The 15,000-nt window shown below is 38.4% G+C and overlaps 2 protein-coding genes across 3 annotated transcripts in view; one reads left to right on the forward strand and one right to left on the reverse strand.

The window, feature by feature from the left end:
- The window catches only part of si:dkeyp-97b10.3 (NACHT, LRR and PYD domains-containing protein 1a allele 5), a 22,261-nt gene extending 10,548 nt beyond the window's left edge, over positions 1–11,713 (forward strand). Inside the window, exons 4-16 of one of the 2 annotated variants that reach the window (XM_060875189.1) lie at positions 1,128–1,208; positions 1,583–1,618; positions 1,777–1,812; positions 3,219–3,262; positions 4,047–4,099; positions 4,248–4,465; positions 4,836–5,086; positions 6,941–7,075; positions 7,822–7,957; positions 8,848–8,895; positions 9,041–9,112; positions 9,224–9,508; positions 9,641–11,713. In XM_060875189.1, the coding sequence (XP_060731172.1) occupies positions 1,128–1,208; positions 1,583–1,618; positions 1,777–1,812; positions 3,219–3,262; positions 4,047–4,099; positions 4,248–4,465; positions 4,836–5,086; positions 6,941–7,075; positions 7,822–7,957; positions 8,848–8,895; positions 9,041–9,112; positions 9,224–9,508; positions 9,641–9,669 (1,424 nt within the window). In that variant the 3' untranslated portion in view covers positions 9,670–11,713. Of the gene's footprint in view, positions 1–1,127; positions 1,209–1,582; positions 1,619–1,776; positions 1,813–3,218; positions 3,263–4,046; positions 4,100–4,247; positions 4,466–4,835; positions 5,087–6,940; positions 7,076–7,821; positions 7,958–8,847; positions 8,896–9,040; positions 9,131–9,223; positions 9,509–9,640 lie in introns of both variants that reach the window. The other variant, XM_060875181.1, reaches the window with a different exon arrangement.
- A 148-nt stretch (positions 11,714–11,861) lies between these two features.
- il12a (interleukin 12a) overlaps positions 11,862–15,000 on the reverse strand; it is a 3,459-nt gene continuing 320 nt past the window's right edge. The window contains exons 2-7 of the mRNA XM_060862482.1: positions 14,613–14,761; positions 13,271–13,393; positions 13,094–13,135; positions 12,791–12,937; positions 12,379–12,417; positions 11,862–12,280 (exon numbers count right to left, since the gene is read on the reverse strand). Coding sequence (XP_060718465.1) covers positions 12,161–12,280; positions 12,379–12,417; positions 12,791–12,937; positions 13,094–13,135; positions 13,271–13,393; positions 14,613–14,761 — 620 coding nt within the window. The 3' untranslated portion in view covers positions 11,862–12,160. The remainder of the gene's footprint in view (positions 12,281–12,378; positions 12,418–12,790; positions 12,938–13,093; positions 13,136–13,270; positions 13,394–14,612; positions 14,762–15,000) is intronic.

Below are 15,000 nucleotides of genomic sequence, written 5' to 3' on the forward strand. Positions count from 1 at the left end.
GCGCTGTTATCGTTATCCTGGGTTAACAGGTTTAAGCAAAATTTCTAGCTCAACTTATTTTTTTGTAGGCGAGACAAAATTACACACGTTTGCTGCTAGCATCGTCCGCTCCGTAATCCACCTTTTTTGTCATTGCAATATTTATATCTCACAAAAGAAACGGCACACTAAACTTTACATTTAACCCTTACTTATCCGTTTTATTAACAGTTCTGCCTTCAGTAACAATGTACAGAGAGCTAAAAATGGGCTTCATTGTTGCAGTTCCCATATTTGACCACTAGGTGCAGCAATAACACTATAGAGCTCAAACCTATTTTTGCAGCACCGACCGGTTAGACAAGTAAAATGATACACTCTCACTCACTCATTTTCTACCGCTTATCCGAACTACCTCGGGTCACGGGGAGCCTGTGCCTATCTCAGGCGTCATCGGGCATCAAGGCAGGATACACCCTGGACGGAGTGCCAACCCATCGCAGGGCACACACACACTCATTCACTCACGCAATCACGCAATCACACACTAGGGACAATTTTCCAGAGATGCCAATCAACCTACCATGCATGTCTTTGGACCGGGGGAGGAAACCGGAGTACCCGGAGGAAACCCCCGAGGCACGGGGAGAACATGCAAACTCCACACACACAAGGCGGAGGCGGGAATCGAACCCCCAACCCTGGAGGTGTGAGGCGAACGTGCTAACCACTAAGCCACCGTGTCCCCCTAAAATGATACAATTTTAGACAAATAAAATTATACAACGAGCACATTTTCAATAATAATCGTGTAATGGTGTAATTGTGATTGTCGGGAAATAAAACAGAAATAAAATAAATGATTTATTCTTTCTGTGTGGCCCGGTAACGAATGACCCAGGGACCTGCACCGGTCTAAGGCTTGGCATCTGGGGACCACTGCTATAGAGCTAAATGTGAACAATTCATCGATAGCATGATGCTCTGCCTCACATGTCCCCATGGACGATGGTTTAAACTAACGACGAGGTTTACAAACCTGAGCTATCAATGCTTTAAAGACGTTATTGACACGTTAACTAGTATTTTAAAGGAACATGAGTGAGTTTCTGTGCTTCTTGCTTCATTATTGTTCTTCCTGCATTCAGAAAGCGCAGAATCATCATCAGAAGAGAGCGCAGATGAAGAAGAGGAGGAAGAAGAGGAAGAGGAAAACGAAAGAGATCCAGGTTTGGATATGTAAATTTTTTTTTTCAGTGCAGTTATTTGTTCCTTTCTTTCTTACTTATTTAGTTTTCAGGCAGTCAACAGTTGACATGGAGAATTTGCCCAACATCATAACAATAAATAATGACAAATTTTAGGTTTAATGTCATGATACACCCAAAAAAAAAACAAGTTAGTTGTTTTCCTGTTCTCACTTACATCATAGCAGATGATCCCTCGCTTTGTTTGTTTGTTTTTTAAAATTATTTTTTTTTTTTACGCATGTTAATGAGATCACGCTGTTTTTATTCATACAGCATGACACCGCATGTGTTTTATCACCAGTGAAACCTTTTCGGAACTTAACACATATTTTCATGCGTATATCTTCTGACAGAAAACGTGGAATCATGTGCCGAAGGAGTCACTGACGGTATGAATCAAATGACCCGCTCAACTTCTCCCCCTTTATGATTAAGTAGACAGGAGAATAAACACTTGACTGTTATGTTCTAGACATACGATCACATTTAAATCGTCATGTGTTTTATGATGAAGCGCTGATTCATTTGCTGTGCTTTTTTGTTTCAGCCTCGTGCACAGAGACCAGACCAGACACGAGCAACGGTAATTTCTTTCGTCCACTTACTCGTCCACGTGTCGATATGAAAAGTTTCATCATTAAGGAATTGTCCAGAAACAAAGCAGAGGAGATGTTTGTTTGTTTGGAATCATGTACATGGCACTTCATCGTGTAATAACAACGTGCATTCTGACACAATCAGGCACTGGATGATAGGAACTCACAGTGAAATATCACTGTTATCGGATCCGTATTGGGCTGCAAATAGATGAAAACTTTAATAAAAATACTTGAGCGAGTTCTCGTTATCGATCAGTCAGACCGTGTAACGGAACACATTCGATCAAGACGCACTTGATGCGTTTGAAGTTGACCCGGTCACAGAAAAGGCGAATGGGTATAAAAAAAAAACAGACCCAAGTGCGGAGATAACAATACAAATAGAATTTATTAATTAACAAATAACTTTTTTTAACAAATTATTTTTATTATTTATTTATATTTATATTTATTATTGCAATATTGCATCACCAAGATACCGAGTGTAGTTTATATGATATCTATGATACATGCGTATTTTATCGTGTAGGTGTGTTGTATAATGGGTATTGTAGTTTGGGATAGGGTTGGGGGCAAAGTAAAACCGACTGGGATAAATGACACTCTCATTCTCGCAGCTTTCTCTTTTCTGACTCATCGTTGTAAAGGGAAAGGATCCGAAAATATAGTAATTACCCCAGAGTCACTGAAAGTGTAGCGTGATGCGTCCCCGAAGCTCTCTGAGATACAGGGGATGGTCTGGAGGCAGAGCATGAACGGTAATACAAGTTGATGATGTAAATCTAGAAGGATTCGCTGAAGTGATTTGAACTCTCTGGTATTCAGACGTTTTCTGGAAGTCCTGTGCGTTCCCCCAGCGAGCCGAGGCGCTCGCTTTCTATCACATTAAACGGTGGAAGTTTTGAGTTCGTTAACGTGCAATAAATGATCTTATTAAGGTCAAATAAAATACTGTTATAACAACCGATTACTGAATAGGTTCATACTATATGACTCACCAAGGAGTCATATAATAGGAACCTAATCAGTAATCGGTTGTTATAATAGCATTTTAACAATCAAATCAAATCGCCTCAGGTGAGTCAGAAATTCAGGTGAGACACAAAGCATAAACTTTATGCAGGGAAATGAAGCTATTTAAATCAATTCGCTTGATACATTTTTTTTCTTCGTTAAGTCGATTCAGTGCACAGAAAAGTGTTGGTTCACTGATTCCGGCACATAAAAACTCAAGGTCAAGTAAAGATTCAGAGTCATTTTAACTTCCTGAGCAAAGTCCAGAGTTCAAATAGAGTTTTCATTAGGGGGTAATGAGCCACTTAGTCACTTTGTGCAAACTCATGAGGTCAACGTAAAGCTCTGACCGTGATTTGTACTGTTATGTTCTCAGGTCACCACATAAATCCGTTCTGTGAGAAATGTAGCCTTCTTCAGGTAAGTATCTTTGGATATTAATTTCGCTTGACGTTGTTTTTTTCTGCCCAAAAAGATTCGGCTTGCATTTTCATACTGTGTATGTTTTTCTTCAGAATAAACACAAAGGCAAAACACCAGATCCCGTATTCATGAAAAGTCTTAGTGTAAATTCTAAGAATGTTTTTTTGAAATGGTGTTTCCCCTTAAAATTAAAGAGAAGATCCTAGTAAGGTGAGGTGCTTGAAGAACATGTGAGACGTTGAAACATGACAGTGACCAAAAACATACCAGTAAATCGACCAAGGACCATACGAACAGTAAATAACTCAGAATTCTGGAATGGCCGGAATAGTCAAAGCCCAGATCTAAACCCTATTGAGATCCTGTGTGGCGATTTGAAACGGACCGCGCCTGTAAGAAACCTATCAAACAACATAGTAGATGGCGTAGAAGAAATAGCAAATCCACGCAGCCAAGCTCCAACATTACGCGGAACGGCTTCCCAGAAGAGTGGCGCTGGTTCTTATGGGAGCAAAGTGGGGAACAAGTTGAGAAAGTGGCACGAGAGCACTTATTGTTTGGATGTTCAACAAGCACTTACTGTATGATTCTAATGGTCAGCTGTACACAAACCTTTCTGAGCCTGTTTGATAAAACATTTGAAGCGGTAGAAAATGGATGGATGGATGGATGGATAGTTTATTTATTTATGTTTGTGTTTATTTATTTATTTATTTATTTATTGCATCCTGAATATATTCTGAAAGTCGTTCATGATTTTAAAGCAGTAACTGTTTCACAGAAACCAGTCCACCAGCTCGTGACACCAAAAGAAATCTGTGAAAATCGCTGGCAGTAAGTGAGCCAACATCTTATTTACGCTTTCGCAATTTATCATCCACAATTATTTTCACGATCGTTACGTTATAAGATCCATAACATTAGAAGAATTATCTGTGCAAACTACCTCTGACTGTTTAGACCTGGTTGTATTTGGTGTCAGGTTGACTCTGGAGGACGAGGGAGTGTACGAGTGCTCGGAGACAGGGCTGGTGTTTGAGGTGTCTCAGAAGGTCCGGATCCGCTACCGTGTCCTTTCCTGGAGCAAGTTTGGTGCTTTCCTGAACGACTCGTGGAAACTCGCCGGGCCCATTTTCGACGTGGACTGCGATCCTTCCATTCTCAAGTCCATCCAGTTTCCTCATTCACTCTGTCTGTCAGGTACGATGACATCATTCACTGTAATCTACAATTACATAATAGCTACAAGCGAGGCAGAATCCAGAAATAGCACAAATCTGTTGCGTCATGAGTTGCGTCATGAAGATTATCTTCCTTAATCATGTTCTTTAAACTTCAAATTCTAACCTGATACGAAGCAAATGTTTATTTCTTATTTGTTAAAGAATGAAATAGTATCAATCCACACTATTCTGTATTGACTTGTTAAACCTTGTTTATTATTATTATTATTGGTTTATTATTTTTAAGAATATTATTATATTAGCACGATTGCTAATAATAGCTTTAAAATCTCATTCGGATTTTTCCGTCTGTAAGTTTTTCACTTTCTTTGTTTTGTGCACATCAGATCAGGACAACGAGGTGAAATTCAGCGTATTGCACGTGAAGGACCACAAAGGCCTCATCGAGCCGTCGGTCGATCACTCGCGCAGTCATATAAAGTGGAACGTGTCGTCTCTGTCTCCGGTGGGGCCGGTCGTACAGACGTCTAAGCCGGCCGAGCATCACGGTGTTGTCCAGATCTATAAGGAAGTGGGACAGCAGGACTCGTACTCGTTCAGGGTCTACCTCGCTACCAACAACGACTCTGATATCGCTGTAAGAACCTTGATTTGTTATAATAAGGTTGCACATTATAATAAATAATATTTATATGGAGTTTATATGGATATTAGCATGAGAGTTTGTTTTAATTTGTTACGATTTATTTTTTTCCTTAATAGCTATAATAATTATAATAATAATAATGTTGAATTCTGCATTATGATTGGTCGACTCATTTCCTGCAACTGCAGCGATTTAAAGCAGCGAGGTTTATTTTAATGTGCTGGTCGAGAAAAATAAAAAAATAACGAGCTGTTGAAGGAACAGCTGCTGTATCAGGATTTAAGTTGCTACATAAATGTTTAATTAAATAAAATAAAATAAAATAAAAGGGAATAAAAATAAATCAACAGGCGAATTCACTTGTTAATGCCGAACATCAGGGTGCTAGCAGTAAGTCTGCTTCATGTCAGTCGGCATCACACCACCCCATAGCTGATTATCCCCCTATAACAACACGACATGTCACATTTTATTCTTTTCTCATGTCACCTGATGTTCTTTATAAAATGTGAGTCTTTATTAGCATGAGCATTTATACAGGTTTATTATAATCCAAGCAGTATCAGGTTATGTATGTACTATGTAATAAACATTGATTTGTAAAGCATTACTGAATATAATGACTGCAGGATTCATACAGTGCCTCTGTTATGCATAAGGAAAAGAATGATAGTTCAGGAGGTCATGGTATAAATATCGCAGGGGAAGATGCCATGCTTCATTTAAGTTACTGTAAGTGTAACGTAATCCTGAAGCAGTCATGATACGCTGTAAGTGGGAACTAATCGTAATGGTATGAGAGTTATGTCATTAATGCTTTGGCATTTTTAGATCCGCTTTTCGAGCTGGTTTGTGTGCGTGTGCGTGTGCGTGTGCGTGTGTGTGTGCGTGTGTGTGTGGTCTCCACCAGACGTAGTGTAGAGGTGTTACTATTTGTGCTTTTTTTTCCAGCATGACATTTTACAAGAAGTGTGTGTGTGTGTGTGTATGTGTGTGCGTGCATGCTTGTGTATGTGTGTACGTGCATACTTTTGTGTGTGTACGTGTAAAATAAGTTTATGATTATAACCTGTTTTACATATAAATTTTGTAATAGATTAATAATAATAATAATAATAATAATAATAATAATAAAAGTAGCTTAATTTAGTCGTTTAATCATGAAGTTTAAATTAAAGATAAAGCAACAATAATAATGAATAAATAAAATGAAAAATATAATAAAAGGAAACATGCAGATCATATGATTTGTCGATTTTCTTTATTATTAAAATTATTATAATTATTATTAGTACTAAATAAATATCCTCTAATAAAATTCCACATTTTCATGAGCTTTCTCACACATCAGACTGAGTCAGACTTTCACCCTAGATTCCTTCTAACTACTGATATGATGCTGTCTTGTTCTTATTAGATGTCAACCATTCAACCGAGTCTCTCACTATGACTTGTCTTACTTTATGAATAACTACGTATTGTGTACATTTTATCTTTCGGGTAAACGCATATGATTATCATAAGAGCTGTAAAGTCAGATAAGGTGTTCAGTCTGGTGTGACACTCGCACGTGAAAGTGTTTTTTTTTTTTCACGACTATGTCAGTGTGGTTCCTGTGTCACGCTCTAACGTCACGCTTTAAAATGTCGTTAGCAAGAACATAAAAAACTACAGCTCTCCTTCCTACATATTCCTGTGTGTTGTTACTGAAGATAAAAATTCTAATATCAACTTCTGACCAATCAGAATCACGAATTCGACATCAACATCACATATAGGTTTTTCTTACTTTGTCCTATTTTTACATGTAAGCTCGAGAGAATTTTGTTCTCTTTATCCTCACAGGACATTAGAAAGGAAGTAAGGACCGCGAAGAAAAGGTACATGAAGATCGAGAAGCCGCCTCAGTGCCAGAAACTGCTGGAGGAGAACAGGAAGTACCGTCTGATCAGCGAGCCCCAGGGAGACATCACACCTGAGGTGAGCACATAGCTCTTGCCTAAAAACTCAGACAGACAGACAGACAGACAGATCGATAGATACGTTATTCATCCCAATGGGAAATTCACAAATTCCTGCAGTATCCACAAACTTGCAATAAATAATAATATCTTCTTCTACTACTACTTTAGTCTTCTTCCGTTAGAGGTCTCAAAGCGAATCATCAGCTCCCACCTAACTCTATCCTCATCATCCTCTACTCTCGCACCAATTACCTTCATGTCCTCATTTAACACATCCATACGTCTCCTCTTTGTCCTTCCTCTTGACCTCTTACCTGCAGCTCTTAGCATCTCCAACATCCTTCTACCAATATAACCATCTCCCTCCTCTGTACATGTCCAAACCATCTCAATCTAATCTCTCTGTCCTTGTCCCCAAAACAGCCAACCTGAGCCGTCCCTCTGATGTCCTCGTTCCTAATCCTGTCCATCCTCCTAAAGAGAACCTCAACATCCTCATCTCTGCTACCTCCATCTCTGCCTCATGTCTTTTCCTCACTGCTACAGTCTCTAAGACATACAGCATCTCTAAGAGCTGCTCTCACTACTGAAAAATAAATTAAAACGTAATACGGTTCAGAACAGTGAGGAACGTCCTGGAGTGGAATTTAAAAGCTGCCTATAGATGTCTGTAGATCAGGGCAGTGACAGCAGACTTATCACTGAAGCTGCTCCTCTGCCTGGAGATGATTTTGGTAACTCGTTGTTTTTTATTTCCTGCAGGACATCCAGTTCACACTGGCCGTGGTGAAGATGAAGGGTTACTTCGAGGCGTTCTTCGAGCAGCGTCCGCCGTTCAAGCTCTCGCTCATTGAAGCAGAGTCTGAACAAATCGTGTGGACGGCTACCATTCGAGAAGGTACAGACAAGTAGATTCTTCATCTGTTACACACATTGTTACACTCTCTCCAGCTGTGGCTTCACGATCACGCTTTATAAGCGGTATCCCACTCGCAATCATGCCGATGTACTGAATATCAGCACAGCCGTGTTTATCTGGGACTTTATCTGCACGGCCGTGCGGTACGACAACGCACGCACTTGTGACTTGTGATGTCACTTAATTATACAGACCTTAGTTCTGGTCCACTTATTTGATTGGTCAAGCATATTTAGGCAAACTCCGCCCCTTTTTGTGATTTTCTCTGTTTAAAGACGGGGTGTACGATGTTTGAAAGCCAATGTTGACATTTGAAATCACCAAAACAAACACGCCCCTGACCCAAATGGGTGTCACCCCTGTTTCGATAGCCCACACATACATACGTAACCCAGGCGACTATAATGGCGGAACCTGCTGGGGCAGCTGGCCGAGGGGATATTTTTATCAATAAATGAACTGAATGAGTAATACTATGGTAATACAAATGTTTTTTTGTAGTACTGTGTGTTGTACCGTGAAAGGTTTAGCTCCGTTTCATGTGGAAGACGACGTTCAACACATAGAACCTGAGGCAGCGGTAACGGCAGGTATCCGCCATGTCAATGTTTCAATCGCAACAATGCTTGTTTTCTGAAGCATTTTTCAAACATTGTGCACCCCACCTTTAATGCATAAGACAGTAGTTAGATCTCAATACAGATGTTTGTAATTTGTAACTGTGCAGTGCTGCAACTAGTCAGGAAATAAATTTCCTCTTTTTTTTTGACACAAATAGCAGAACTAATGCAAGACGTATCGTAGTTCGGATTATTATTTTCGAGTATATAGTATATACTGTACTAACGAAGCTGTGCGCTCTGTTATAGGAGACTGCGTGGAGAACACGGTCGAGAAAACTCGAAGCCGTTCATGCAGTAAGTTCATGTAGAGCGTCTTGTTCAGTCAGGAATAGCATTAAACAATGAATTCATGTATAAAATAACTCCTTTGTAGTGCGAAGTGACTAATAGATGGATACGTGTTAAGGGAACGATGTCTTTTTCGGGATTTTCACGACAGGTCGGAAGCGAAACTGCAGCATGTCCGAAATGGAGCCGAGCAGTAAAAGACCTCACTGGTGTGACGGGTCAGGTGATGATTTAATCCCTGGTAATCATTTGTTACATATCACAAAGCTTTTTTTAGTTACAGTGTATTTGCGGTTCAATTCCTTTTCAATTCCTTTTTTTTCTCCGCACCAAGACGGCGTAAGAACGAAAGAGACGGACATGAGCGATAAGCAGCTGATGCAGGTGGCCAAATGCATGGGAAAGGAGTGGAAGTGTGTGGCCATCGCTTACCTGGACCTGACCAAACAGGACGTAGAGGACATCGAGACAAAAGCTGAGGGCAACCAAGTCATGATGAAGTTCCACATGCTGCACTGGTGGAAGAGTCGGCAGTCTAAGGGAGAGGCAGGAGCCATGCAGCTCTACGAGGCACTGAACCAGGAAGATGTTCCCAGAGAGGTGATCGACAAACTGGACGGTGAGTGTCCACATGACACATGTCTAACACAGTATGCACTAAATACACACACGTCGAACGCCGTAGTATACACATGTAGTTCTAAGTACGTTCCTTCCATACGTGAGCACTGTATTGTTTTTCTTCTCTCAGATATACGCCGCAGCGGATCCCCTAAATAAGTCTCGAACTGTTTTCTCGGCTCGGATCCACATCAGGACTTTGGATGTAGATCATCTCTACCCTGCATCCTGGTGCCTTCAGCTCTAAGACTGGGTTTCTCTCAGGGTCTGTCCTATTTCAGATGTGTTCCTTTATTTTGGGGGATTTAATCCAAACATTTCCTTACGTTCTTTTTGACAGCTATTTGCGTAAAATGCAAGCCAGAGACCTTCATTCGTTCTCTTTAAAAGGACAGACGAAGACAAGAACACGATGATAATAATAATAATAATTATTATTATAATAATATGGTGCTTTAAATACACCCAACACACCACCAGCTGTGCTCAGTCACTACTTGTGTGTATACGTCCTTTATCCCTGTGTACTTGACTGTGTATTTAAATTTTATTTTTCATACATTTACATTTTCTATCATGTTTTAACTGTGGTTTTATTCCAACCACTCGAATCATTTTGTCGACTCAGAGGAACGTTAATCATGTTTACTCGTTATGCTTTCAGGGCATTCGGACCAAAGTTTTTTTTTTTTTAAGTTGTGGCAGCAAAATAAGCACCGGTAGCTTCTATAAAACAGAGTAGCACTTTCTGTGAAGGCTATACCATATAAAAACGTACAAATCCTTATCGTTATTTATGACACAAGGGCATTACAGTTTGTAACGTTATTTATTACGCAGTTATTCATACAACACGTAGCACGTCACATCGGACCTTCCGACAACGCAGAGCTCGGCTCACTAACAGAACGTGTTATGCAAACGTACAGCGCATCACGTAATCGATTCCTAAAGCGTAATAAATAAAGATAGCTATAAAGCGTGATGCATTTAATTATTGATCGATAATTATCGATCCTCACAGAAAGTTTTACTCAGTTCTTTTTTCAGTTATTTCTACATACTGTATATAGTATCTGTGAATTTTTTTTAAGTCTGTATAAATTTGCTAGTGTATATGTTGGTGTTTTTTTGCATGTAAAATAGAGTCCATAGAGTGGTTACTGCTGTGCAGTCTGATGCTGTCTGATCTCTAATACGAATGCAGATCAGATTTCATCACACTCATCATGTTTTTTGCAACATAGAACGTATGTCTCTATATTAGGGCGTGTAATTTGTTTATTCGGTCCTCATCGGTAAGCGTTTTATCCCGGTCAGGGTCATGAATCTGGAGACCGTAGTGAGAATACGGAGCAGACGGGACGCAGCTCATCACGGGGCATCAGGCACAAAACCTAGGGGCATTTTAGCAAAGTCATTCCACCTACTAGCATGTTATCGTGTCGTGGGAGGAAGACAGCAAACCGGAGCTCAGGATCGAACAGGAACTCTGGAGCTACAAAGCAGCAATGCTAAAAGCTTTTAATAAATAAAAGGCAGAATAAACCAAGAATTGTGGTTTTAGAGTACAGTTTAACTCCTACTAGGCTAAAACCAGAAATACGTGAACCACAAGAACATATAAAAGCTGTCACTGTGTTCCAGCACGCTCTTTAGTCATTAATAATGGTCAGTTAGCATTAGATGTTTTCTAACATAAGTACATCAGTAAAAAGTAAAGTTTCACCTACGAGCAACATGCAGAGAAAAAAAAACAATCAGAACATAATCACGATGTTTGCGTGTAAGATCACCGCCGCCGCTGCTCCATGGAGATGTTTGTTATTAAAGCGTCTTTGGGACCTGGAGGATTCAATCAATCAGGCTGATTAGAAGTAAGCTAGAAGTTAGAAGACTAAATAAATCCTTTTGCTTTATTATTTGTAGGTCAGAGAAGGATAAGGTTCAGCCTGACATTACTGTGACTTCCAGTTTCTACTTTTTTTATTTAATTTTTTTAGATCTTTATTCTGTTTGGATTTATGATCTTTGATTTAAATCTTACGTACAAACGACATTTTTTATTTTTTTTTGCCTGAACCTGAAAATCTCTGAAAAAGTCTTTCATTAGTTTCTGTCATTTTTCAAAGAGCTGTAACGTAAAACACAAACGACTGAATAAACACGTGACTGTAAAAACAAGCAGTTCTGCTACTTTTCACGTTTACTTGTGATTATTTTGTTACACTGAGAATTGATTATGCTTTGATGCGCACACACACGCACATACACACACGCACACACAAAGTAGAAGGAGATGTCAAATTATCTCAAATGCTTTAATATAAATAAGTAATAAATAAAACGGTACTGTGTGCACCAATTCAATAAATAGTTGTGTATGTAAATACATACAAATAAGTTATTGGACAACAAGTAAATACCCCACAAGGTGTCAGTCGACAACCACAGAGATGTAGTTAGCTTATACATTCTTGTCACATAGATTTAAATAAATAAGGGGTGTAGTAGTGCAGAGTTTTACACAGCCACTTTTTAAATAAATAACAATTTAACAATTAGTATTGGGATTTTAGAAGGAGATGATGATGATGATGATGATGATGATGATGATGATGATTGTAGTGGAAGTGCAGAATCAGTTCTTTTACTCCCCGGCGCAGATGTAACCGAGTGCTCGGTTGATGGTGATGGTGCGCACTTGGAAGCCTTTTAGCTGCTTGCACAAGTCCTTACGGTCTTCAAAAGAGCTAGTGGGGGTCCACTTCTGAGATTTATAAAGTGAAATAAATAAACGTTAGAGATTATGTGTAGCATGTAAATGATATTCTTTGCAAATAAGTAAGGAGAAAAAAAAAAACGTACATTTTCCGAAGACTCGGGTTCAGGCAGCAGTTTGCAGCTCTGGTGTGGAACAAATAGATATGATAAATAATCCAAATTATGCTGATTTTAATTCCAGATTGTAACATTATGGAAAAGCTTAAGGGGTGTGAATATTTATGCAAGGCACCTTGATAGATAGATAGATAGATAGATAGATAGATAGATAGATAGATAGATAGATAGATAGACAGATGAAATTGCATAAACAAATATAACATTACATACAAATTGTACATAATTTGTCAACATATTTGACTTCAATAATAAAAACAAATATAAAAGAGCGCCCTCTGGTGAATCTAATTTGACCACTTCATGTTCTAAGGATACAGATCATGATTTCTAAGTGGTCTGATTTACTGTGTAAGTGATGATATCACTCTTGTCTTACCTGCTGAAGATTACGTATCGATTGTGTAATAGAGTTCAGCTCCTTGACAGACTCCGAGTTGGACTTCTGATCCAGAGTACTCACATATTCAGCAAGCATGGATCGATGATAGTCCAGATCATTAGCAATGTTCTGCAAACATTTATTCTAAAGAGAGACAATTGAATAAGGTCTATAAACAGATTTTCAAATCCGTTGTTCTCCAAAAGGAAATTCATTTGTTCATTTGAAAAATAAAACATTTAAAAAGTAAAAAAATATATTATTAATATTAGTACTTTGCTCTCATAGTTTGACTCTTACCTGACTGAATGGAGAGGTTTTTTGATCCGAGCATGTCACTTCCTGTAAGACGATACACACTGGGATTAATCGAAGTGAAATAAGAAGCATAATTTATGCACACAAATGCTTTGATCGCAGAAGAAGATTACTTTAAACCTGCAGGAATATGTACTGTATTTCAGCAGGTGTTCTTACCTGAGTGGGCTGACACACACTCGCAGTCTGTGTGTTTGGGTTCATCACTGCTCCCAGGTCTGTGCAGTTGAATCCATGAAACAGTGTATTGGATCCCATTTTTTCTGGCTGTGTCACTGTGGACTTGATTTAAACACAGGACTTAAGATAATTATTTTATACTTTAAATATTATAGTTAAAGAAAAAATCCACTCAAAATGATTTGTATATTAATCTTTAACATTTTAGGAATCTTGAATTCTGAGTTCATTTGTTTAGTTCAAACTTTGAATTAACATGTTGGTCTCTTTCAACTTTGGTGTTAATGTGTTTTATAGCTGCACTCTTTTGTTGTAGGAGCTAACATCAAATCCTGAATCAATCATTTCATTTTTTTTCAAACGTATCAGAAATATTTTATCAAGGTTGATTTTTTTCTTTCAAAAAAAAAGAAAAAAGACAAAAACCTTTTTGCTTCCTTATATTGACTGTTTAATATTTTTTCACCATAAATTAAAAAATAAAATAAAATTATATATATATATATATATCTATATATATATATATATATATATATATATATATATATATATATATATATATATATATATATATATATGGTACAGTATAAAATGCTTACTTTATTCTATTCTAAGTCTTATACAGTGTACAGTGCATAAGTTTTTGTTTTTTTTATCTGTCTTTAAAATCAGGGTTTATGTGCGTCACATGACATGCAAATACATGACACGTGACGCGTAGGACAGCTGTGATTTATATATCTAATGACATATAACACGCATGCCATGCTTTTTTCATGCTTTTAACAACTGGTGTGGGGTATTTCTAGTTAGAAACTATTTCTTGTGCTAGTGCGTAATTTGGGTCGTTCACCACAGCTGTTTAATGAGACAAGACGTGGATCAACTCCACAGGTAATTCTACATGGGGAAAGTTCGTTTTTGACCTCAATACTTTTCCAAACTCTTTATACTCGGATGTTCACGTGTCATTTCTGTAACTACAGCACTGAAGTGAAGCTGACGTTTGAGTTAATTGAGCTAGGAAATGACCCACATTTGAATTCTGTCGAGATCTCCATTCTGATTGGTAAGAAGTTGCTGATTAGTTTTCTAATACAAATAAAAAAAGTCTAATAATGAATAAGATAAAATAGTGTTGCTTATTTACATATACTGTATTCTCAATGCCTTATGGATCGCTTTATAAATGTCTATCATTAATAAATGATACAACATAGGATTTTTTTTTTACTGTAGCTGTTTTTGCATACACGTTGTTTAATCCTAGAAAACCCACTTTACATACATTATGACTTTACTGATTGCTTTCTTTACTTACTTTCTCGAGCACGCGCTTGAGAGTGGTGAGCAGGCTCCTGGCGCTCGTGGTGCAGAGCTCATAGTCGCTTTGGACGCTCCTGGACGCGCGCACTGGAGACGCCACGGCAACGCGGCTCACAAGCGCAATACACATCAGCATAAAATAGCCTAAATAAAGCACAATAAACCACTAACATTTCGGAAAGATACAATGGCACAGACAGTTTTTTTTGTAAACACACACACAAAAGTCCTCGGGGATTCTTCTGATGACAGATGCACGTGCGTGTGCAATAAAGACGCGCATAAGTAAACATTTTACAAGGAATCGCACAGGTCCAAAAGAATTGAGCGTTTGCGTCATTTGTTTTTGTAGCCTGTTTGTTACACTGGTGAAGCGTGAATGT

The sequence above is a fragment of the Tachysurus vachellii genome, chromosome 1, assembly GCF_030014155.1.
Source record: "Tachysurus vachellii isolate PV-2020 chromosome 1, HZAU_Pvac_v1, whole genome shotgun sequence".
Classification (NCBI taxonomy): domain Eukaryota; kingdom Metazoa; phylum Chordata; class Actinopteri; order Siluriformes; family Bagridae; genus Tachysurus; species Tachysurus vachellii.